Source organism: Pristis pectinata, chromosome 9 (genome assembly GCF_009764475.1).
Source record: "Pristis pectinata isolate sPriPec2 chromosome 9, sPriPec2.1.pri, whole genome shotgun sequence".
In the NCBI taxonomy this organism is placed as follows: Eukaryota; Metazoa; Chordata; class Chondrichthyes; order Rhinopristiformes; family Pristidae; genus Pristis; species Pristis pectinata.
Genome location: NC_067413.1, coordinates 43,695,331 through 43,721,293, shown reverse-complemented (window position 1 = coordinate 43,721,293; position 25,963 = coordinate 43,695,331). Strand labels below are relative to the sequence as shown.

General features: G+C 40.0%; 1 protein-coding gene across 5 annotated transcripts in view; it reads left to right on the top strand.

Annotated features, from left to right (window-relative positions):
• Positions 1 to 2,040: 2,040 nt before the first annotated feature.
• The window catches only part of grhl2b (grainyhead-like transcription factor 2b), a 106,953-nt gene continuing 83,030 nt past the window's right edge, over positions 2,041 to 25,963 (top strand). The window contains exons 1-4 of one of the 5 annotated variants that reach the window (XM_052023592.1): positions 2,041 to 3,247; positions 4,000 to 4,451; positions 18,286 to 18,472; positions 18,568 to 18,635. In XM_052023592.1, coding sequence (XP_051879552.1) covers positions 4,426 to 4,451; positions 18,286 to 18,472; positions 18,568 to 18,635 — 281 coding nt within the window. In that variant the 5' untranslated portion in view covers positions 2,041 to 3,247; positions 4,000 to 4,425. Of the gene's footprint in view, positions 3,248 to 3,999; positions 4,476 to 18,282; positions 18,473 to 18,567; positions 18,636 to 25,963 lie in introns of those variants that run through there. The other 4 variants (XM_052023591.1, XM_052023595.1, XM_052023593.1 and 1 more) reach the window with 4 other exon arrangements.

The following is a 25,963-nucleotide window of genomic DNA, read 5'->3' as shown; positions in this document are numbered from 1 at the left end:
ACAACATGAGTGTGTTTGCAATTCCAGGCCAGACTTTAGGAAAGGGTATCCTCCTAATAACATGTTTGATTAATTTCAACTATAAATTACAAATTTTCCTGAGGTTACAGTACAGTGAATGTGAATAATGTGCAGTAGTTCATCACTTGTGCAAATTTTAAATTTCTATTGCTGATCACAAGGCTCTGAAACAGGAAAATGATATAAAATACAACAGCATATTTACATAACATTTCAAATAAAGTAAATAGCTCAAAATACTCCACACAATAGAACATATACAGCAAGCAGAATTAGGAACAGGTGTGGTCAAGGATTTTTTTTTAATATAAACAAGAGTGGAAGGGTTTGGTTAGAGATTCTTGCAGTATATCCAGTGTACGTTATGGAAAAACTCCATTACTAGAATATTTTATTAATATGAAGCCACAGTTTTGCCCATGTTAACAGATATTCATGTTTTCAGTATGGTAAAGAAAATAAGCAATTTTAAGTCTTCTATCTGTTTGTATTTATTTGACTATGGATGACAGTGCCACATATTTATCAGTAAGTTTATAATCAAGCTACAGAGAATATGAAATGTTTTTGCTTGTATTTCCATACTTCTTTACTTACCAGCTTGGTCTTAAGTGTCCATTCCATGTAATGTAAAATATGAACATTTTGGCAAACCTGTTGTATCTCTGATATATATAACTTCATAAAATGATTGGTTACTTTGTTGTTATAAAAAGAGATTATGGTCAATCTATAATATCTCAAATAAATCTTTACTGAGTTCAGGGTATTCCATTGCTTATAATAAATATTAATTTCTGCTTTTCCATTTCTAACACAACATGCCCTGAAAACAAAAGGGGAATTGCTGTAGACATCTAGATTGAACAACTTCCTGAGAGGAACTGACAAGTTAACATTTTAGATACAAACTCTCAGAAAAGCAGAACTATTGGTTTTTCTTCCTTTCAGATACACAGGTCACATCCTTAATGTCAGTGTGTTCATTTTACAAATATTGCTCCATATGCTGAAAATGTAAAGCACTTTTCTTTTGGATTTCTACTATCTGTAATGGTTTATTTATAAAATATTGTCCAAAATCTGTATTGCATAATCTTAGGCATATTCCAACTATTCTAATATCATGCTTTTATCTTTATGTCAGCTTTTCCCTGAAGCTCAACTTCTGCTCCCACTTCTCAAGGTAAGTTTCATTGCTCTGACTCCCCAGGGCCCTTGGCACAAGACTAATGTTACAAAAGTCATTAGAAATTCTAAATTCTTGATGAGTCTGATACTTGATCCTCACTTTCCCAGTGTTTTCTCCCAACTGTCCCAAACATTTCATCTCTCCCTCTCTTTCTTCCCCATGAATGCTACAAATTCCACCTCTTGTTTGAATCTGCCTTGGCTTTCTTTACTGGAGCATAATTCCCATTCAAGAATGTTTCCTCAGTAAGATGCAGTACATTGGAACCTCAGGCAATTGACTATTTTCTGTATCCAAGCACTTACAATGCATGCTGACAGGTTACTCAATAGCACAAGGCACTCTGGCATGAACTCATGGTCTTTACAGATGCTACCATCCTAACAGGTTGGCTTCAATACTTTGATTTTACTCCTGATCCTGTTAAACTTATAATCAAAAATATCTACTTGCCAGTTTATATAACAAATCAGGAATGGAAACGTTGGCTGATTATTTCCTGAACCAAAGACAATGATATCAATTATTTGCTTTGCTCCAACCAACTGGATACTTAGACCTGGAAGTGGACAAGTTCTTCATGTTCTGCACAGTTGTTTATGCCAGATATCTACCCACAGTTCTAATCCTGGCCTGGATACACATATGAATGTTTACACAAAACTATTATGTTGAATTAATTTGCATTTAATTTTTATATTTGCATTTAATTTTATGAGGAGTTTTTAAGAAAGTGGAAATAATAAAATGGAGTAGATAACCTATCACACATCTTAAGTTTACAGTCAGCATTTACACTAGTTTGTATCAGAAAAGTGAATAATGGGTACTATACCTGGGAGTAATTACAAAGCAGTAATCTAATCAAGTGGTATAAAACATGAAAGCAAACTACAGTGGTTTATAACTTGTCATTTGATTCCTGAGATTAGATTACTGCCTTGAAACTACTCCAGGTTGTTTTTATTGAAAGTATACACTATAAACTTCATGAAATGGCTTTATTCAGTTTTGATTCCATTCCAGTGCCAATAACAGGTGTCAGAGCAGATGGTGATTGTCAGTATATTGCATGCTGTTGATATATAGACTGAATAGTTAACAATTGTATTGTAATCATAAGAAATATTTTGCATTAAGTCATCATAACTTTCCACAATCACCTACAGCGAGGTACAATGTCACATTTCCCCTCAAAGTTAAGATAATCCGTCTCGTCCAGTTAGTAAATGTCTTCTTTCAGGAAGTTATTTGATTTCATTGCTTAAGAAACAGTACTTTTACTCTCTCTGGAAAAGTATCTCCACTGTCATTACGCTGTCTTCTCTCCATTGCTTGGCTTTATTTTCATTTTATAACTCATTCAGCTGCCTTCAGCCACTTTCCTTCATCATTCTTTTCTTCACAGTACCAGTTCTCTGCTCCCCTCCGTCTTCCAGACGCGTACGAAGCAGTGCTCTGTTCGCGTTTTTTGCTCCAACGTTAGTTACCCTGCGCACTCCCTCAGGTGCAGTACCTCTCACTGTGTGTGTGTGTGTGTGTGTGTGTTAAAGATGGGCGGACCAACCCACCTTTCATCCACTCACTTACCTGGTTTCGACGGCTAGTGCCGCCCACTGGAATCTGAAAGCGCCCAGTTTGCAAAAACGCAACTTTTTTTTCCCTGCAGCACCTCACCCAGTTGAAATCTGCATTCTCACACACACCTTAAAAAAAAATCACTTGTTTTTTTCTCTGGGCAACCCCCTATCACTTATTACTGTGCACGCCTACCCACAGTCTGACCATTGTATACAAGGGGGGGAAAAAGTGTTGATTTTATCTCCCTCCCTGCCGTGCAGTCCCGCAAATCTCATGTAGTCCAGGTGAATCGAGGGGCTGTTCTCATCGCACCGGTTCTGCAAAGAGTGCAAAAGAGGAATTACCTGTAGTCCGGGTTCTGCAGTTAGACCACACCGCACCGACTTGAAAGTCCAGTTCCGCAAGAAGAGAAGCCGGGAAGAGCTGGAGAAATATGTCACAGGAGACGGACAAGTAAGTGAACCTACTGGTTCTGACTGTCTTTATCCGCTGCTCTATCTTTTAATGGTCTCTCTTACTCTTACCCCCCCCCCCCCCCCGACAAACCGGTGCCTTTATCCACATATCTCAGTCTGCCTACACTTTTTTTAAACCATGATTTTTCTTTGTTAATACCGATTTATCTTTTTTTAAAAAGTTATTAGTGGGAACTACACGCCGGTGTGGAATTTGGTGTTTGGCACCAAGTATCAACAACAAAACTCCCACCAGTTCTTTAATCGGCCATTTTCTCAAGGAGGATCGGGGGCTTCAAACTTTACTTCCAAAACAAGTGAACTTTGTTTTGGGTTGAGGATACCTCCCTCCCCCCACTGCTGTTGGAGGGGGGTGGTCTGTGATCTCGTGTTGGGCTGGCCGGGGGCCCGGGCCGCTCTCACCTGGGATTCCACAGGAAGGTCTGTCCCCCCCCCCCCCCCGACCAGACCCACAGACGACCACCCGCACCCCCGCTGTCCGCTCCGGTTAATCTATCAACGGCTGCACCTGAAAGCCCGCCCGATTGGGTGGGGGGAGAGGAAGGGGGAGCGGGCATTTATTCTCTCATTTCCCAATTTACAAAGGGAAGCTCAGGTAATTTAACTTATTTAAACATCAGAAGCGAGGGAGAAGGGCAACGACTCCAACACGTATCCTCGTCCATGTTGTGCAAAGTAATTGGAAGCTTCTACTTTATTTCTAAACTTGCAATCCCCACATCACCACAGACAAAAGAAAACTCCCGCCCACGGCCCCCATGGTCCTTCGACCGGACGGGACATCGCCATCTAACCAGACCCTTCGATGCTCAACCCCTCCATCAGGACGATAGCGCCCAGCTGATCAGAAACAACTTATTGCAGACACACCATCAATGGTTGACAATATCCACCCTCTGTTTACTTCATGTATTAGTCTTTTGAAGAACACAGTACATTGGATTTCCATTTTTAAAAAAAACTTGGCAACAAACCTTTTATGATTCCCAACCCCTTAAAGCCACCAGTGGGTGGACAAGCTTGGAGGAACCCGGCAGAAGGTGAACAGGAAGGCTCTCCGTCTGAAGTCAAGCCCTGCCTCACTCAAGACAGCGGCAAGAGTACTTCTCGCCACGTTTGAGGAGAACCACTACCAACCTATTTCTTCCTATGTAGATGCGTTTGTTTTGGAGGGGAATTGTGTGAGTGGGTGGTGCTTTTGTAAGGTTATTATTTTGATTTGTTATCCAATTTTTAAAACCAATAATCGTAGGAGCTACTTTGCTAGTTTGAGGGAGCTTCAACAACTGCACCAATGATGGAGGGTAGGGACTCAAAGCAATCCCGTGGAAAGTTGACGAACTCAGTTACCTCTCTTTGACACAATATTGCGACAACGTGGCAATGTATCTGGATTTGCAGTGGACTGTATTGGAAGTAGCCCTGATTTAAAGGTCTACTCTCTCGCGACAGATGCTGCCTGACCTTTTGAGTATCTTCAGCATTTTTTAATTGCCTCAGAGGTGGCATTATTTTAACAATAATCCAAAAACTAAATACTGTAAATACTGAAATTTTAAAGTAAAAGTTTACAATGCTGGACATATTCAGCAGCCGTCACTGGAGTGAGAAGCAGATTTAATGTTTCAGGAGAACATTTGGAATGGATATTAAGAATACTGAGAATTATGCTCATAACTCTATATTTGTTATTTGTGTTAGCAATGGTGAAAATATTTTACTGATTATAGAAGTTCATTGACCTGAAACAAAAACTCTCCTCACACATGCAGCCAGATCTGTTGAGTATTCCAGCATTACCTGTTTTTATAATGTTATAACAATTGCAGATCAAACCTAAAGTCGGCATCTTGCCATGAGTCTGACAGTGGTTATATGGGTAATAGTCTGTGATCCATAAATAATCATTTAGCCTTTCTTTATAAACAAATTATGTGTTTTAACAATTATATTTTTTTATTATCAACAACTGTTACCACGCTGTAAAATAAAATAAAAAAAACATGCACCAGAAGGCAGATTAAATTTGTGAAAACAAAACAATAAACATGAACCTTATTTGGACAGTTGCTTAAACAAATAACATTTACGTAGTTTAGTGAGATAACTCTTGTGAGCCTTAATATCCATTCCAAACTTTCTACCAAAAGTATAACTGAAGCAATTGCATTGAAGTAGGATTCCCAATGTTTGTTTGCTGGGAATTCTGAACATGGTAATTCAAAATAGTTTGAGTACTGGCACATTAAATGGATAAGCCAGGATATATATCACAAAGGCACATATATCAGTTTTGAGATGATAACTGTTTACATTAAGTTTTGTGACGAGTTCAATGGGAGAGAGTAACAATCTGTTTTCAATTTGGTTTAAAATCTTTTATGTAGATTGTATTGTTTATTGTTGGGGAAAAAATAACTGAACTCACCTGAAGACGATGCAACTTAACTTTAGTACTTAGAATTCAATATCACAATGTGTGTTCACTGAATTTGAGATATGACTGTGAATTATATCATAAATGCACTTTGCATGAATCTTTGTACCTAATTTTTAATGAGGACACTGGAGAATATTTTAACCCTATGAAAGCAAGGCTGATTTCTCACATTCAGGCCACTAAAACTGTCATGAATGTATGGTGAAAATTGACATTACTGATCCATGCCTGACTTTAGTAACTTGAGAGAAAGACATTTGCCTAGGAATTGTAATATGCCCAAAGATTGTGTGATGCAGAGCAATGCTGAAAACTGTTTTAGACAAGGGCTTCCTGGTGAAATTGAATGGATATTGTACATTTTTGGGAATGAATATCTGTTCCCCAGGTTTGAAGGTCAGCTCAAGGGATTAGGGTAGGGCAGATAGTGAGGACCAGATACAAAGGCCCAGTTGGGGCCATAGTTGCTGTGGGAGGGTGTTGGTGGAGAATTCTCTTCATTGATTGGATCGTGGGATCAGGACAGGTACTTGGGTAGCTGGGGGTGGTGGAGGCATGGGAGATGCTCGGGAGGGGGGAGTATTATCTGAATTGATTGTTGTGGTTTTTTGGGATGGAGGCTTGTAGTTGGGGACAAGGGATTCATTTAGTGGTGGGTGGGATGGTACTGAGGATCAACTGGGGAGTCATGGATCAGATAATGTGTCCACGAGGGTGTTGGAGACTGGCTTCTTCCGTGTGGTAGTGGGCTTCACAGCCTGAGCCTTAGAGGAGTGGGGTGGGGGTTGTGTGAGAGATTGGTGGTGTAATGGGGGAAGAGGCTGTGACCAAAGGATGACAGGCAAGTAAAGGCTGCTTTAGGATTAGCTAGTAAGTGACAATTAAAAAAACAGCAGATGTTGGAAATCTGAAATCTGACAAAGCATAAGTGGCCTAAAACATTTTCACAGACGCTGCCTGACCTGCTGAGTTTTACCAGCATTTTCTGTTTTTATTAGCCGTTGCTCCTGGGACAAACTTGTTCTAAATGCAAAAGAGGGAGTTAAACAAGGAAATGATGTAATCCTGTAAGTGACTGACATGGAAATTGCATCAGGGGCACAAGGGTGATTCTGTTGTGGAAGTGATCAATTGATTTTCCCAAGTGAAGCAAAATGACTCAGAAATGTTCATTATCCATGAGTAAAACTGAATTTTTCCTGTTGTCACCACTGCCCATCCCCACATGATCACTATCCCAAACCCTCAGCCCCAATTAGTCTTCAGTCCTCTGTAAATATGTTGATTATCCAGAGTAAACAAAGAATATCAGGACTGAAACGGCAGCTAATATACATTCAGAATGGGGAAGTTTATGAAGTTTATAGGGAAGTTTATCCCTTTTCTTTTGAGAACTGGATAACGGAAAGTCCTAGAAATTGAAAAGAAAACAACTTCAGTCACTGGAAATCAGGAATAAAAGTAGAAAGTGCCGGGGATACTCAGTAGTCAGGCAGCATTCATGGAGAGAGAAAGAGAGTTGATGCTTCAGGTTGATGACTCATCAAAGAACTGGAAATATATTTATTTTTTAAACATTTAATAAAGTTCCATGTGAAAGGCAAACATGTGATCAAGACTATAGGGGATTCTGGGTTAAACTTGAGAATGATTTAAAATGATCACTGATAGAAAATGATAAAGTTCAGTTTCACCGAAGAAGAGTGGCGGACCTTGTTATAGGACCACTGATGTTTGTAATTTGCTTTAACTTATTTAGAAACTCAAAATAGGTCACATTTCTAGATAAATTAGGAGTATCAGTGATATTGGGGAAGTAGTTCAGAAGTTACAGAACGAATCAAAACCGGGAGAGTAATGGTGAATAAATTTAATTTATATAATTGTAAAGTACTGCACATTGACACTTGATAATGGGTGTGCAAGTATCAATGTATTATGTTAAGATAAATTGGAACTTTAGTGGACTGAGTACTGAAAATGCTCAGTCATAGGGGAGTGAGTCAACAAAGCTAACAAAATCTTGGACTATATAACCAGAAGAGTAGAATACACTTTATCATCTTTAAAGTAAATAATGCCTCAAGTGCAGTGTCTAGATTTGTTCATAAAGACCCAAAGGAGTCACTTAAGTGGTGTAGAAGAGCCATGAGGCCAGACTCATGAATAATAAGGGGAAAGGATGAAAAGGGAGATTTTTGAGTTGATTTAATGGATGCAACCAGAGTAACAATTAATTTGCAGGTTTGTCTTTTCTATATTATTTTAAATTTCAATAAATGGGGGAATGGAATATTACTTCATTTTAGTGCAAAAGCAAAGTTGGCACTGACTTTAGGATGTTGTGATAGTTTCATTGTAGACCAGACTCCTAATTAGAATTGTAGAGGTAAAACCCCTGGAATATTTTGAGAAACAATTGGGAGCTATAATGAAAGAACTTTGGGATATTTCTGAACAGGTGAGTTATGAGTTTAATGACCATCCTTGCCATAATCATTCTATGAAACAATATTCTTTGGCTGAGATTAGGATATCAGCAAACTGTTCTTGGATCTCTAAGAGTCTGTTACTGTTTTTAAAAGAATGGTAACTGAGACATATTTTTCTCCTTCCTGTCCAGCAGCCACAGACTTTATTGGAGGTATGTTCCCATGGGTGTTAGTCATGTTAATCTTCCAATAATTGCATGGAATTAAGCCCTAGACCTTAGAACTGAACCAGACAAGTTCTTTAGTCTGCTAGGACCTTGTATTATTTAATTGTTAGTAAAAGACTAAACTGTACAGACTAGGAATGTGACCTGTACTAATGTAGCTGATCTCAACAGGAGCCTGGTCAAGGTGTTGTGTCAACTTTGCCTGTGTCAGTTAATGGAATTTGGCTCAGAATGCTGCTTATCTAATGATAGGGAAATACGCAGGAATTTAAATTAGATGCTTCTGAAGGGGCATGTTAAACCTACATGCATGCACTCTTGCACATTTATAATGTGCTGAGTGACTATGGTGGGGTGAGATGGCATGCCCCTTTGGCACCACCCTTTACTACCTGTGTATGCACCAACATAGTCAAATCTTCAGAAGTGCAAACATTGGTTGAGGATGGGATTGTCTTGGCTGTTATGTGCCTTGTGGACAAAGTCTGCAAACTTACACTGATAAGTGAAACTTGTATGGAATACTGGAGAGTGCTGAGGTTTTTGATAATGAATTCCTGTAATGATGCAAAACCTTTAGGAGATAAGGAAATAGTGTGGAGGTTTGGGCCATAGGTGTAAATTGTTGTGGAAAAATTATTGATTTCAAAATATTTCATTGGAAACCCAACTGTGTAGTTTTGTATTTAGAGTAAATATATGATCTGTAAAATGTTGAAGAAGGACCAGGTATTGGTGCAACATGATAATGGTAATGACGATAGACTTGATAGATGGGTGTCTGTAGTGATCTGATTTTTAGACAGATGCTTGGTTTCAGGATCCAGGAAGGTCAATACTGAAAGAATGAAAATAAAGTTAGTTCCTAAGGACTGGTAAAGTGGGACGGTGAGGAGGTTTTTTTTTAATGTGAATAGTCTTAAAGTGGCTTAGTTGTACCAAGTGATTAAAAGGGATAATGTGCTGGTTATTTGGTTTATTGCTATTTCAACAGAATTGTTGCCAAGAATTATCTGACATTGGGATCCTAACTGTGATGTGCAGCATTTCCTGAGACTATTTCATTTATTCTTTATTCTTGGCATTGGCTTTGTTTAAGACTTCACTTAAATTAAACGTCTATATTGGTCACTGAGATGACAGTTATTAAAATTTAGTCATGCACTCAACTAGTAAAGCACCTAACTTAACATTAGATATTTTTCTTGTGATTTCCTTCAAAGAACATCGAATTTTTTTAGTCATATTCTTGTAAAATATTTTATTTGTTGGATTCCTCAACCTTCCACCAAGATTATGGCAAGAGATTGAGAGAGACCACATTGAACATTATAAAGTCATTGTGTAGTAAGACTCAAAAATGCCATTGACTTATGACCTGTACCTTGTAATACAAAAGCATTAGCATTTTAGATTTCAGTTGAAGATTGGTTAAGATAACCTGCTAAAATCTTTCTCCTTTAAAAGTATTATTCCCTATTTTTCCTGCCAATTTATGGGGAGAATACAATTTCTTTTGCTGCACGGAACCCTTTGATGCCTGAGTAGTCTTTCATTTGCAAATGGAATTGTGATTGTATGGATTTTTGTCCATACTTTATCCTTTCAGTGGGATCATAATGTCATGAAAGGGTCATTTGGCCTATCATAATGTGATTTACAGAAGCAGTGGTTGAAGCCAGGAAGATGGCTTTAAAAGTTTTGTACATTTTTGACTTTAGAACCACAGTTTAATAACTGGAAAAACAGGAGAGTAAATAACTTTTTCAAAAATTGCTTTATTTAGATAAGCTTTTTGATAGATGTGTCCTGTATTGGTTAAAGTAATGGTTTTCACGTTTTGGGATTAAGGTGAGCATTTGGTTGTGATCTGAAATGGAGTGACATTGAGTTTGTGAAATTTGTATTTACTGTGACCATCCCACTTGTGTTCTCTGTTTGTCTATTACTGTGTGTGTGTGTGTGTGTGTGTTTATGTGGCTAGGAGAATAGGATTGGAATAAATTTAGCTATATAGTGTGCTTCCCCCATATTCTCCTCGCTTGTCATTTGCTGATTACTGATGCTCATTGGATAATAATGAACGTACTGGAAGATGCTCATTGGCATTGTAACCCTAACCCACTTGAAGGGTTGATTCTTTTGCCAAAAATATTGAGAGAGAAACTGTTATCCCTGATGATATGTCCCAAAGTCTGCCATCAGGTGACATAGTGGTGCAGCAGGTAGGGTTCTGCCACAAAGCTCCAGTTTTCCAGGTTTCATCCTGATATCTGGTCCCGTTTGCATGGAGTTTGCCCATTCTCCCCATATCTTTGTAGGTTTCTTCCAGGTGTTCTGATTTCTTCCCATGTCCCAAAGATGGGCTGGCTGGTTAATTGGCTTTTCTAAATTACCTGTGATGTGGGTGTGTGATAGGAAAATTGGGAGATGGGTGGAAGAGAGTTAATAGACTTGAGAGAGAATAGGCTACAGGGAAATAAGTAGGAGAAAAGAACTGATGGAATTGCCCTGAGACTCCAAATGATGTCTTCCATGTTGAAAGAAAATATGAAATATGAGTCTAGCATTTCAGTGATGAATACTCGCTATTATTGTGTGCAAGAAGGAAGAAAATAAAGCTCTTTGATGCCGTACAACCATTGTCTCCAAGTACGTGGGTCTTGTACTGCAAGTAGCAAACAGTAAACTGACCAAACAAACTGGTAGAATGTAGTCAGTAACTGTGGAACTATGCCACAATGTGAGTTAACATCTTCAAAGAGTGGTGGTGAAGACTGAGACCATGCACAATAAAAACATTTGAAATCGAGTATTTCAGTAGGTCCTGAACCTAGGGGGCTTGCAATGCAAGGAGAGGGGTCGCAAGGCAACAGGAGAGTTGGCTGTACTGAATCAATGGTTTACAATAAAATAACAAAAATTCCATGTAATTGAAACTCGCTGTTCTATAACAGCCACTAATTACTTTGCTGAAGTTTTCTGCAAATATGGAATTCTAACATTTCAAATCCTCTATTGAAAACTCATGATGGTAATAGATTGGCTTCAAAATTTTCCATCTCAAGCGTTACATTTTGACTGTTGGAACATAGCCGACCTCCAACCTGGCCTCTCATTCACGCCTTTGTCACACTGAAGGCCCTCCTACTATCCATAGATTCCAACTTACGTCAAAATTCACTGAATACCTCTGCTGTGCTAACTTGCATTTAAATTTAGTATTCATATTTTAAAATCCATCTGTGGCCTCACCCCATCTTAAAGCGTTGGCAGTAGTTCAATGTATACACCCTTGCATCTGAGCCTGAATGTTAAAGCCCCACTCTCAGACCTGAGCACAGAGTCTAGCCTGGGACCTTAGTGGGGTACTGAGAGTGCGCTAAGTGAATCCAAAATATTTTCTTTCAGATGACATGGTAAACTCAGGCTCTCTGCTCTTGCAGGTGATTGTAAAAGATCCAAGTGTACTACTTCAAAGAAATTCTGGGACATCATCACTGGTATCCTGGCTAATTTTATCCCTGAATCACATTTAGTCGTTACAATATTACTGTTGTGGGAGCTTCCTGTATACAAATTATCATCTTTCCAACATGAGACTGGAACTAGGGGACATAGCCTCAAGATTCGGGGGAATAGATTTTGGACAGAGATGAGGAGAAACTATTTTTCCCAGAGAGTAGTGAATCTGTGGAATTTTCTGCCCAGGGAAGCAGTAGAGGCTACCTCATTAAACATATTTAAGACACAGATAGATTTTTGCATAGTAAGGGAATTAAGGGTTATGGGGAAAAGGCAGGGAGGTGGATCTGAGTCCATGGCCAGATTAGCCATAGTCTTATTGAATGGTGGAGCAGGCTTGACAGGCCAGATGGCCTACTCGTGCTCCTATTATGTTCTTATCAGAATAGTGATTGCCATATAAATACATGTTTTTGTTTGTTTTATCTCATAAAATTGTTATGATACAGAAGGATGCCATTCAGTTCCTTGAGTCTGTGTCAGCTCCTAGAAGACCAATCCTGTCTGTCCCAGTCCCCACTCTTTTGACATTAGTGCCTTGATAATTATTACCTTTTAAAGTGCCTGTCTCATTCCTTGACTGATTCTGTTTCTGTCACTTCTATAGGGAGTGAATTCCAGATCTTAGTTGCACTCTGTATAAAAAACAAAAATGTTTCTGCAACCTTCTGCAGACTGGTATTCCCGTGTTGTGGTTTTCCAGTCCTATGCATTCTCTCCTATTTGGCTGCCACCATTGTGACAGAGCCAATAGCTCACCTGGCCCTGTCATGTCAAATTTCCTACAGCTTCATCTCTTTCTATTTATTTCCCCTTTACAAACCTTGTATATCTCCATCATCCTCTAGGCCATTTCCAGCAGTAATTTGGTATTTATTCATTATTTTTTCTAATTTTATTTTAGTTTTTCCCTTTCTTTTGTACATTTTCTGTATTAAAGATAGTATATTAATTATTGCAAACATTGTTATGACCCATGAATCTGCCATCAGCTTTAATTGAATGAAAGAAAAAAAGGTTTATTTTACATTGTTTTGTTTTGGATATCCTTAACTACAAATATAAAGATAATGGTGTAGATTATAATGGGCAGACACAGTAGTGTAGCAGTTAGCATAACGCTATTACAACGCCAGCGACCCGGGTTCAATTCCCACCATTGTCTGTAAGGAGTCTGTACGTTCTCCCCGTGTCTGTGTGGGTTTGCTCTGGGTGCTCCGGTTTCCTTCCACATTCCAAAGACATACTAGTTAGGAGCTGTGGGCATGCTATGTTGGCGCTGGAAGAGTGGTGGCACTTGTGGGCTGCCCCCAGAACACTCTATGCAAAAGATGTATTTCACTGTGTGTTTTGATGTACATGTGACTAATAAAGATATCTTATCTAGATTAAATATATGGTTGGGAACATGAAATCATAAACATTTTCTTTGCCTGACCTTGATTACCTTTTTTATGCAACACCCTGTCCCCATATCCTGACAATACATTCGTAATTTCAACCTGGCCCTTTTATTTAAGTTGTAGCCCACAAAAAAAGTGAGCTCTTTGATACCTTCAGGTGTTTGAAAGAGTAGTGAAAGTGGGCAACTGGATAAACATGGTGTGTTAGACACTAAACTTGAAATGACTTAAAGCAAGTCCTTTATTCATTAATGGATTTCCAGACCACATATCTTGCTGCTATAAAATGACAATAAATTGGAAAGCTGGAATATCAGAAAACAGTACTTCAAGACCTCCACATTTTCAATAGTTTGATCAGTATTATGTAATACTTCAAATCTGATAGAGGGAAAAATATTCGAAGGGTATGTTAAAGACGTGCATCTTCTAGCAGATGTGCATCTTAGATGTTCACATCTTGGTTTGTAATATTTTTCTCATTAAAATTTCTGGAGGTTGTAGAGTAATTGGGAACAAAAGCCTTTGACTTCTAGCATAGGAAGGCCCAGCACAGTAGGAGTGTTGTTGCTTATGTTTTATTATTTGTATTACATTTTTCTTCACCTATAGAATGGGTTATTTATTCAGTCATATTGGGGAGTTCCAGATCCAGTTTATGTTGTGGAACTTTCTCACTGTACCTGTTAGAGTACTACGTTCGATCTCGGCTTCCTGGGCTGGGAATAATTTGGAAGTTACGATCAGGATTGCTGAAATAACTCAGCAGGTCAAACAGCATCTGTGAGGCAAAAGGTGTAAGTTGATGTTTCGAGTCGAGACTCTGTATCAGGACAATTAGTTTGTTGTTCCAGATTTTAGAATCTGCAGTCCCTTTTGTCGTAAGCGATGCTGATATTGATGACTGTTCATTGCCTGGAGCTGGAAAGTTTGCTAATGTAGTTGTCAGCTGTCCTTTCTTCTAAAGCCCCCCCACTCCCACGTTCCCACCAACATTGTACGAGTGATTTGGCAATATTCACTGTCTAAATCTAGAATTGCATCTGGATCCTTCACTGAGATACTTGGCCAATGGGGGATGACTGCTTAGAAACATTATATCAGTGCCTTTTTGAGGAAAGGGAGAAGAGCATTTTAAATTTAACAGTAGTGTTTTACTTGTTAGAGAGCAAAATAAAGAAAAATACACTACAGATGTTGGAAATCTGCAACAAAAACAGAAAATGCTGGAAATACAGATCAGGCAGCAAGTCTGCTCAGAAACTAAACTTTGCTAATTCCTGCACAATAGACCTCCTTTTGACTTTGGTCAGTTCAATTGGATGATTTGAAAGGTAGTATTTGATTCTGAGGCTCTATATTTTTTCCTGGCTGTTTCTTAAAGTCGTCTCTAGGTGCAGGCCATGGCAGCTTTTGTTCTATTATCTTGATTTTCTCTCTGTCACTGTCCCTCCCTCTCTCAGCAGAAACACAAGCTGCCAATGTGTAGACCGGAAACTCCCACTAACAACAGTGTGATAAAGACCAGATTATTAGTTGTAGGGTTGCTAATTGAGAGATAAATGTTAACTCAGACTCCAGAGAATATTTTCCTATTCTTTGCCATAGTTCCATGGGACATTTTGCAGCTCCCCCACCCTACATCCTACATCCCACCCCCACCCCTCCTCAGAGAAAGCAAATGGGGCTTAGTTTAGAACTGTTCGTAACCCGAATGTATGAGAAATTGGAAATGCGGCAGTATACTTAAATAAAAACATAGGCCAACCGAAAGCAGTGTGTAGTTAAACCAGGGCGTCTAACTCAACCATTCATATATTGCGGTGAACTGAGTTCCCACATGCAGAAGATGCCTGCAGCAGCTGGCAAATACATCCAGCCGATCTCCTAAATGTTCATTCGTATGTACGGGCTGTATACAAGACAGACATTCATAACCTGGGGAATACCTGCACTTGTATATTGGGTTTCTCACTTGCTTGTCAACCCATTCCATAACATATTTTTTACAGCTTCCGGAGTAGAGTCATAGAGAGATACATCATGGGAAAAGGCCTTTCAGCCCACCAAGTCCACATGGACCATCAACCACCCATTTAGACTCATCCTACATTCATCCTTTTTTTTCCCTATTCACTCTACATCCGCATCAACTCTCCCCAGATTCTACCAACCAACTACACTAGGAGCAATTTGCAGTGGCCAATTAACTTACCAATCAGCATGCCTTGGGGATATGGAAGGAAACTGTAGCACCTGGAGGAAATCCATGCAGTCACAGGGAGAACTTGCAAACTCCACACAGACAGCGCCCAAGATTGGGATTGAACCTGGGTCTCTGGCACTGCAAGGCAGCAGTTCTACTAGCTGCACCACTGTGCTGCCCTAACTTGAAGTGCATTTGCTGTTAAGATATAGGAAATGTTGTTGTCAAATTGCACACCATAGTCTCCCCACAAACAGCAGATCACCTGTTCTAATAATGTTAATTGGGAGAGATGTATTAGAACATAGAGCATAACAGCACAGTACAGGCCCTTTGGCCCACAATGTTGTGCTGACATTTTATCCTGCTCTATCTAACCCTTCCCTCCCACATAGCCCTCCATTTCTCTATTGTTCATGTGTCTATCTAAGAGTCTCTTAAATGTCCCTAATGTATCTGCCCCCACAACCTCTGCTGGCAGTGCGTTCCACACACCCACCACTCTCTGTGTAAAAAAAACTTACCTCTGACATCCCCTTATATCTTCTTCCAATCACCTTAAAATTATGCCCCCTCGTGTTAGCCATTGTTGCCTTGGGAAAAAGTCTCTGACTGTTCACTCAATCTATGCCTCTTATCATCCTGTGCACCTCTATAAAGTCACCTCTTATCCTCTCCTCTCCAAAGAGAAAAGCCCTAGCTCACTCAACCTATCCTCATAAGACATGCTCACCAATCCAGGCAGCATCCTGGAAAATCTTCTCTGCACCCTTTCTAAAGCTTCTATATCCTTCTTATAATGAGGCAGCCAGAACTGAACACAATACTCCAAGTGTGGTCTAACCAGAGTTCTGTAGAGCTGCAAATTACCTCACAGCTCTTGAACTCAATACCCCGACTAATGAAGGCCAACACACCATGTGCCTTCTTAACAACTCTATCGACCTGCATGGCAACCTTGAGGGATCTATGGACGTGGACCCCAAGATCCCTCTGCTCCTCCACACTGCTAAGAGTCCTGCCATTAACCTTGTATTCTGCCTTGAAATTCGATCTTCCGAAGTGTATCACTTCACATTTTACCGGGTTGAATTCCATCTGCCACTCCTCAGCCCAGGTCTGCATTCTATCAATATCCTGTTGTAATCTACAGCAATCTTCTACACTATCCACAACACCACCAGCTTTTGTATCATCAGCAAACTTACTAACCCACCCTTCCACATCCTTATCCAAGTCATTTATAAAAATCACAAAGAGCAGGAGTCCCAGAAACAGATCCCTGCGGAACACCACTGGTCACCGACCTCCAGGCAGAATACGCTCCATCTGCCACCAGTCTCTTCTATGAGCGAGCCAATTCTGAATCCACACAGCCAAGTTTCCCTGGATCCCATGCCTCCTGACTTTCTGAATGAGCCTTCCATGAGGAACCTTGTCAAACGCCTTACTAAAATTTAAGAGTACTAAAAGTATTGGCTGGATACAATAGGTAACTCTCCTCTTCAAAGGAGTGCCATGGAATTCTACTGGGAGACAAAATTGGACCTCAGTTTAATGTCCCTTGGGGTGGAGGGAAGGGTGCTTCCTTCATTTAAAAGATGGTGTCCTTGACAACTAAGCACTACTTCGTTACTGGTATATTAACCTAAATTTTTTTTGAGCATATTTAGCTGGAAAGGAATGGTCCAAAAATAGCTCTGTAGGTGCATATTAGATTTATACTTCTGGCACATTGTTTAGGTCTTCTGGTACTTGCTTCTCCATTAAAGTTCCAATAAAAATTCAGGGTCACATTCAATGAATGCAGTTTAGGTCTGACCCTCAAACATTGCAATATTAGAGTTACAATTTTAAAAAATGGATGTTTATTACCATTTGATTTTTTTAATGTTCAGAACATCACAGCAGTTTTTAAATTAATGCTGCAAAACTTTGTGACTTTTTTAAACATAATTTTTCTTTTTGTCTTCCAAGATCATTGAGTTTTACTGATTGCAGATTTGTGATTTTAATATTCCTTACTTCCAGACATAAATCATCTCCATTGGTTCTTATCAGTTTTATTGAGCCTTGCTGACAAAAGTCTAAGCATAAGAACATTGTTCACCCTCTGTCAAATACACAGTACAAAGGGGAAAGAGGGCAAAGATGTTTTTAATAGATGTAATAAAATGAAATAACTAGTATCCAAGAATACGCCAGTTTCAGTAAGTTAAGCCAAATATATTTGATCTGTGTTTAACTTTGATTTATTGTATTACAGATGGTTTTACTTAATCTTATTTCTATAGTTTGCAATGGAGTGTAATTCTACTAATCAGTGATGATGGGTCTGAAACTACCAATATGCAAGTACCTAACTATTTCATGGAGTGTTTCTGTAGTAGACTTGATGCCTTTTTTAAAAGAAATTGTTCTTGGGATGCACGCTCATTATCAGCCTTCAGTTATTCTGAAAAACTAATGCGAATGTGAACTTCTATGAGTAGCTTACACCCCCCCGCCCCCCCCATTTTAGAGTCAAGGGGTTGGGGGCGACAGGCTCCCCTGAAGAACATTGATGAACTTGTGGATTTTTATAGCATGGTAATCTTTCTCCTTTTGGTGCCAACCTATAAATTACTAAGTTTATTAAATTAATGTTCACACATTTCTGTTTGAAATTCTGACCATTGGTCCTGGTTTATTACTATGGCCACTGCACTGTCATACTCCTACTAATATCTGTTCAAGTCAGCACCAAACAGTAATCAAATTGATTCTCTTCCTTTGGCAGCAGCAAGCGCCTGGTGGTAGTACTACAGAATGATTCAAACTTCCATCCCAGACGTGCCTATACCAGTGAAGATGAGGCCTGGAAGTCATATCTTGAAAACCCATTGACAGCTGCCACAAAAGCAATGATGAGCATTAATGGTGATGAAGATAGTGCGGCTGCCTTAGGATTGCTTTATGACTATTACAAGGTTTGCCAGCTTCAAATACTATATGGTGTTCTCCATCCAGTCTCTGAACCCAAGCGGTCGATATTGTTATATTTGGATTTTGTTGTATCTTTTAGGTCCCCAGGGATAAGAGACTGATGCCACTTGGTAAAGTAGCTGATGCACAAGATGATCAAGAGAAAAGGTACATTTATTACTCTAACAACCTTCTGGTAAATGGTGTCGAATAAAGTGGTTGTATTAGTGAAATCAGTGGTGCTGATCATTATTGGAAGGGCTGAATTGCCAGACGTGTAATTACTGCAAAGTTATCAGAACCTGTACAAGAAAGGTTCCTTGTGATTTGCCAAAAGGTTGGCTTTGTCACATCAGTGGATGTGCATGTAGTCTTGCCCCATGATCATCATCATCAAATAACGGCAACCTATAGAACAGAAAAAGACCATTTGATCTCTTTTACGCCTCTGCTGGTTCTTTGAAAGAAGAGTTGTCCTTTAGACCTACATGCCTGAATTTTTATTTGGTAACCATGGAAGTAAATATCTGTTCATGCAATAAAGATTACAGCAAAGGCAGCAGAGTTCTGGATGATCTCACATTTATGGAGTGTAGAAAATGGGATGCCAGCCAGCATTAGGTTTTGAATAGGGCATAATTTAGTAAAATTCACATGAATCTCAGGGAAAAAGCACAATCATAGAATGATCCAAAGAGGGTTTTAAATACAAATACAGTATGATAACAAGGTCATAGAGTCATACAGCACAGAACCAGGCCCTTTGGCCCACCAGGTCCATGCAGGCCATCAAGGAACCATCTGTACTTGTCCCATTTACCAGCATTTGGTCCATAATTGGTGATTCAAATGCTTGTCCTGATACTTCTTAAATGTTGTGAGATTATCTGCCTCCATCACTTTCTTGGGCAGTGCATTCCAAATTTCAACCACCATCTGGGTGAAAAAAAATTCTGTTTCATATTCTTATGGGAAAAACCTAATGTATTGTCCAAAATAATCATGCAATTAATGTAGATATATTGTCAGGGGTCAACACTTCCAATCAACACTGAATGTTTTTGGCTCACTTATGACTCAAAAAATCTTTGATTTGAACCAAAATTGTTACTGCCTTTCAGCCAGTACTAGTAGCAGCCACAATAAGTGTGGACAATATAAAATCAAATGATATCCAAAACTTATTGGGTAATTTTTCAGACCTACTGCTGCAAGAATATAACACAACTGCTCAGATATTCAGATTCCTAGCGTCTGCTGTTTTTGCTTTTCTTAACTGCTAAGTATTTTTCTTTTTGAGGGAAGTGATTCCGATTGATGTCCACTTCTTTCTTTGATACCTTTCCCCAGTGTCTGGGTCTATGCATTGAGTGGCAGTGGACTACTCTACTACAGGGCCATTAGAACCTGATGTAACCTGCAGGAGGAGCAGGTAGTGAGGAAGACAAGTGTTATGTTGGCTGTTATTGCAAGAGGGATAAAGTGCAAGAGTGAAGATGTCTGAAATAAGAACAAAATGCTGGAAACACTTAGCCAGTTAGTCAGCATCTGTGAGGAGAGAAACGGTTAACATTTCAGATTGAAGACCATTCATCAGATCTTGATCAGTAAAGGTTTCTTACTCTTTTATACAGGGCCTTGATGAGACTACGCTTAGAGTATTGTGTACAATTCTTGTTTCCTTGCCTAAAAAAGATATACAGAGGGCTTGCAGCAAAGATTTACCAGAATGGTTACTGGGATGGAAGGTCTGACATGAGGAGAAGGTGTAGGCTTGGCCTTTGTTCTCTGGAGTTTAGAGGAATGATAGGAAACCTTACTGATGCACACAAATTCTTAGAGAGCTTGACAGGGTAGATACAAGGAGGATGATTCCCTGGATAAAATCTGGAACTAGGGGTGGCATACTCAAGCATTCTCATTCTGAACTGAAATGAAGTGAAATTTCTTCATTCAGAGGTTGGTGAATCTTCGCAATTCTCTGAAGATCAGCCATGATTTTGTTGAAAGGTGGAGTAAGCTTAAGGGACAAAATGGCCTACTGCAGCTCTGATTACTTACCCTAGTGGTCTTACACTTGCCGGTCATCCACATTCCAAGCCAGCATTACAGGAAGTTAGGAAGGGTTCTGGTTAATTTTTTTTTTCTAGGACCTGGATGTGAGACCAGTTGTTGCATCTGACTATTCCATACTGCCTTAAACAGAATAATCTAATACTTGAAGCTGAGACTTTATTGGATGGTGCGCATCACTTATTCTATCCTATTCTATTCTTATTAAACTAATATGGCAGGGGGATGGGAATCCATGCAGAAAGTCAGAGGGAAGCAAAGCAGAAACCAGAGCAAAAGTTAGAAGAGAAAAGTAAGAGTGGAGTACAGAAGAATCAAATGCAAAGGACGCAAAGGTTACTAGATTGTAAAAGGACAATGAGTGTAAGGGTACTTTATCTGAATGCCCATAGTATTCAAAACAAGGTCAGTGAACTTGTGGCACAAATCAGTACAAAGGGGTATGATTTAGTGGCCATTACAGAAACGTGGTTGCAGGGTGGAGATGATTGGGAATTAAATATCCAAGGGTATCGAGTAATATGGAAGGATAGGCAGGAAGGTTAGGGAGGTGGGGTAGCGTTCTTAATTAAGAATGAGATTAGAACGATAGTGAGAGATGATATAAGATCTAGGGAGCAGAATGTTGAATCCATCTGGGTAGAGATTAGGAATTGTAAAGGAAAAAAACCACTGGTCTATAGGCCACCAAATAATAACATTACAGTGGCACAGAAAATAAATCAAGAAATATTTGTTGCATGTAAGAATGGAATGGCAATTGTCATGGGGGACTTTAACTTCCACATAGATTGGGCGAATCAAGTTGGTTGAGGCAGTCTTGAGGAGGACTATCTCGAATACATCTATTATAGCTTTCTTGAACAGCACGTTAGTGAACCTACAAGGAAAAATGCTGTCTTGGATCTGGTTCTGTGCAATGACATAGGTAAAATTAATGATCTTGTAATTAGGGATCCTCTTGGAAAGAGTGATCATAGTATGATTGAATTTCTCATACAAGTGGAGGGTGCAAGAGTTCAATCTCAAACCAGTGTATTATGCCTAAACAAGGGAGACTGCAATGGAATGAGGGAGGAGTTGGCCAGTGTAGACTGGAAACACAGGCTATATGGTGGGGACAGTTGAGGAACAGTGGAAGACTTTCAAAGAGGTTTCTCACCGCTCAAAAAATGTATATGCCTGTTTAAAAACAAGGACAGTAAGGATGGGGAGAGTCAGCCTTGGATAACTAAGGAAATAAAAGAAGGCATCAAGCTAAAAGCTCATGCATACAAAGTCACTAAGAGTAGTAGGAAACAGGAAGATTGGGAAAACTTTAAAAAGCAACAAAAAACCACTAAGCAAGCAATAAGGAAAAGGAAGATAGATTATGAAAGGAAACTAGCACAAAATATAAAAACAGAAGTTTTTATAATTATATAAAAAGGGTGGCTAAAGTCCCTTGAAAGATGAGAAGAGGGGATTAATGTTGGGTAATGTAGAAATGGCCGAGGCCTTGAATGATTATTTTGTGTTGGTCTTCCTGGTGGAGGACATGTCTAACATGCCAAAGAGAGATGTTATGGATGCGATGGGAGTTGAGGAACTTGATACAATCGCTGTCACTAAAGAGGTAGTGATGAGCAAACTAGTGGGCCTAAAGGTAGACAAGTCCCCTGGTCGTGATGGGATGCATCCCAGGGTACTGAAAGAAATGGAGGAAGTTATAGTAGAGGCATTTGTGATAATTTACCAAAATTCTCTTGGATGCTGGGCAGGTCCTGGCGGATTGGAAGACATTGTTTAAAAAAGGATGTAGGCAAAAGGCAGGTAACTATAGGCCAGTTAGTTTAACATCTGCAGTCAGGAAAATGCTTGAAGCTATCATTAAGGAAGAAATCTGGATATAAGTGGTTCCATCGGGTAGACACAGCATGGATTCAGGAAGGGCAGGTCCTATTTGACAAACTTAATAGAGTTCTTTGAGGATATAATGAGCGCAGTGAATAGAGGGGAACAGGTGGATATTGTATACTTGGATTTCCGGGAAGTATTCTATAAGGTGCCGCATAAAAGATTTATCCATAAGATAAGAATGCATGGAGTTGGCATAATGTAATAGCATGGATAGAGGATTGGTTGACCAATAGAAGGCAGAGAGTTGGGATAATGGCTGTTTCTCTGGTTGGCAATCAGTGGTGAGCAGAGTGCCATAGGGGTCAGTGCTGGGCCCACAACTGTTCATGATATAGATTAATGATTGGAAGAGGGGACTGAGTGTAACGTATCTAAGTTTGCTAATGACACTAAATTGAGTGGAAAAGCAAATTGCGCAGAGGATACAGAGAGTCAGCAGAGATATATACATAGGTTAATTGAGTGGGCAAGGGTTTCGCAGATGGAGTACAATGTTGGTAAATGTGAGGTCATCCACTTTGGAAGGCAAAATAGAAGATGAGATTATTATTTAAATGGTGAAAGATTGCAGCATGCTTTTGTGCAGAGGGACTTGGGAGTGCTTGTGCATGAATCGCAAAAGGTTGGTTTGCAGGTGCGACAGGTTATCAAGAAGGCAAATGGAATGTTGGTCTTCATTGTTAGAGGGATTGAATTTAAGAGCAGGGAGATTATGCTGCAACTGTACAGGGTACTGGTGAGGCCACACCTGGAGTACTGCATGCAGTTCTGGTCTCCTTACTTGAGGAAAGGTGTACTGGCTTTGGAGATGGTGCAAAGGAGGTTCACCAGGTTGATTCCGGGGATGAGGAGGTTAGCCTGTGAGGAGAGATTGAGTCGCCTGGGACTATACTCACTGGAATTCAGAAGAATGAGAGGGGATCTTATAGAAACATATAAAATTATGGAAGGGAGAGATAAGATAGAGGCAGGAAGATTGTTTCCACTGGTAGGTGAGACTCAACCTAGGGGACATAGCCTCAAGATTTGGGGGAATAGATTTAGGACGGAGATGAGGAGTGCGAATCTGTGGAATTCACTGCCCAGGGAAGCAGAAGAGGCTACCTCATTAAATATATTTAAGACACATATAGACTTTTGCATAGTAGGGCAATTAAGGGTTATGGGGAAAAGGCAGGTAGGTGGAGCTGAGTCCATGGCCAGATCAGTCATAATATAATTGAATGGCGGAGCAGGCTCGATGGACCAGATGGCCTACTCCTGCTCCTATTTCTTATGTTCTTATGTACTTGAGCAGCCCTTCAGTTGAGACTGACTTGCATCCACACCACTTCTGAAGGTTCCAAGGGAACTAATGAGGGTTACTTGAAACCAGCAGATTTCACAATAGATGAGGCAGGAGGTGCTTGATGGTGGATTGGGAAGTAGTTCAGGAGGTGATACTGGCTTGTGTTCCTGACTAACAGACTTGGTTCTCAGTGCCATTGTGTGTGCTCCATCTCCATTTTGAATGGTCACAAGTTTGGAATTTCCACAAGTCAATGAGGGGTTAAACTTTTTCATGGAGGCTTTGGGAACAACCTTGAATTTTTGCTCCTGACACACTGGCAATCTCTTGCCGTGATGGAGCTTGGAGTTGAGTGTTTATTTTAGGTGTCTGATGTGAATGACTTAGCCTGACCAATGGAGCGGACTGAGTATAAATAGGGCCACAGTGCCGGAGAAAGGACATCGGTGTTTGGTTTGCTAATCCTGCAAGTGGATTTGAAGGACTTTACAGAAACAACATTGGTGGCCCTCTTCATTGGTTTGAGGTATGCGCTGTAGGTAGTTTCTTACTCAAAAATGTACAGGAGGTCAAGGATTACTGCTGCCCAGTAGACCATGAGCTTTGTGCCAGGCTTGAGGTCCTGATTTTCAAACATGCTTTTCCTTGTGTTGCTAAAGGCTGTCCCGGGGCACTGAAGCTGATGGGGAATTTCACGATTGCTGTTTGCTTTCATTCAGAGGTGGCCCTTGACTTTAGGAAGTAGTTTACATTTACTGGAGTCTCGTTATGGACCTTTATGATCAGCAGATGGTGTCCAACGTGGAGGTTGATAGAGGACCTTTGTTTTTTAGATGTTGAGTGTAAGGTCCATTCTTTGAACTGCTTCAGTGACAAAGCCAACAACAGCTTGGAACTTGGTCTCTGAACATGCATGTACACAAGCATCATCTGCAGTTTGCAGTTTGACGGTTAAAGTTACAATGACCTTGGTTTCAGAGTGGAAGTGACTTTGATTAACAGTTTATCTTAAAGGTTAGCACCATTACAGGAGGAAAATTCATGGAGCTGATATGCAGTAATACAGTGGGAAAGATTGAGGAACATATTGGGGCATTGAACTAGCCTTTTTGACACCAGCCTCCATTGAAATTTGGTCTGCTGTGGACTTTTTGGTTAAGGTCATAGCCTGTATGGCATTGTGTAGCAGGTATAAAATAGAAACGAGTTTCTGCACATGACCAAATTTGAGAAGGATGTCCACCATCCCTCTCAACTGAAGGAATCTAAGGGTTTTGTGAGTTCAAGAAAGGCCATGTAATCTGGGTGATGCTGCTCCCTGCATTTTTCTTGGAGCTGACGCTATTGTCCAGTGTGCTTCTAGCTGAATGGAAACCACATCACGATTCAGGGAGCTGCTCTTTGGTCACTGGGAGGAGATGGTTGAGGAGGACCCTGGCAATAACTTTTCCTGTAGCAGACTGCAGAGAAACCAGTCTATTGTTATATCAGATTTATCTCCTGTCTTGAAGATGGTCACATTTACTATGTTTCTAACATCCCTTGGTAATTCCTCCTCTTGTGGGAGATGAGTTTGTGACTGAAGATTCTTTCCACCAAGTTTTAGAAATTCAACAGGGAAATCATCTGCTTCCGAGTCCTTGTTGCTCTTCAGATGGCAAATGGGCTTTTTTGATCTTCTTGATGTGGAGTGATGGCAAGGCTGGACCAGATGGTTTACTGTGAGATGGAATTGGAGGCTTTCACATTGAAGATAGAATCATGGTTGAGGAGTTATTCAAAGTTCTCCTTCCAGTGGGTGTTGAGTGCCTCTCTGTCCTTGATAGGTTTGCATCCTTTCTTGCATCTCAGCAGGGTGGAACCTTGAATGTTTTGGCCACAAATGGAGAAAACACCAAAGAATCCATGCATGTTGTGGTTATGAGCATGTTGCTGGACTTCCTGTGCTCTTTCCACTAATTGTCCATTCATTAGGTCATGGATTTTCTGTTGGACCTCATGAGGTTTTCAGAGGTCATGAACATGTGCCTGCACAGTTATTTTATTTCCCTGGAGAGACAGTGGAGTTTCCAATCCAAGAATGACTGGCCTTTGCTGTTAGCTTGCGGATCTCATAAACCTAGTCCTGGTGTTTTTTGGTAGAGAAGCCAAGGGTCACTTCACACAGGCTAATTATGGTGGACTTTCACCCCATGAAGCCGGTGTTCCTTTTCTGGTTTGCCCTTCCAGAAGAAGG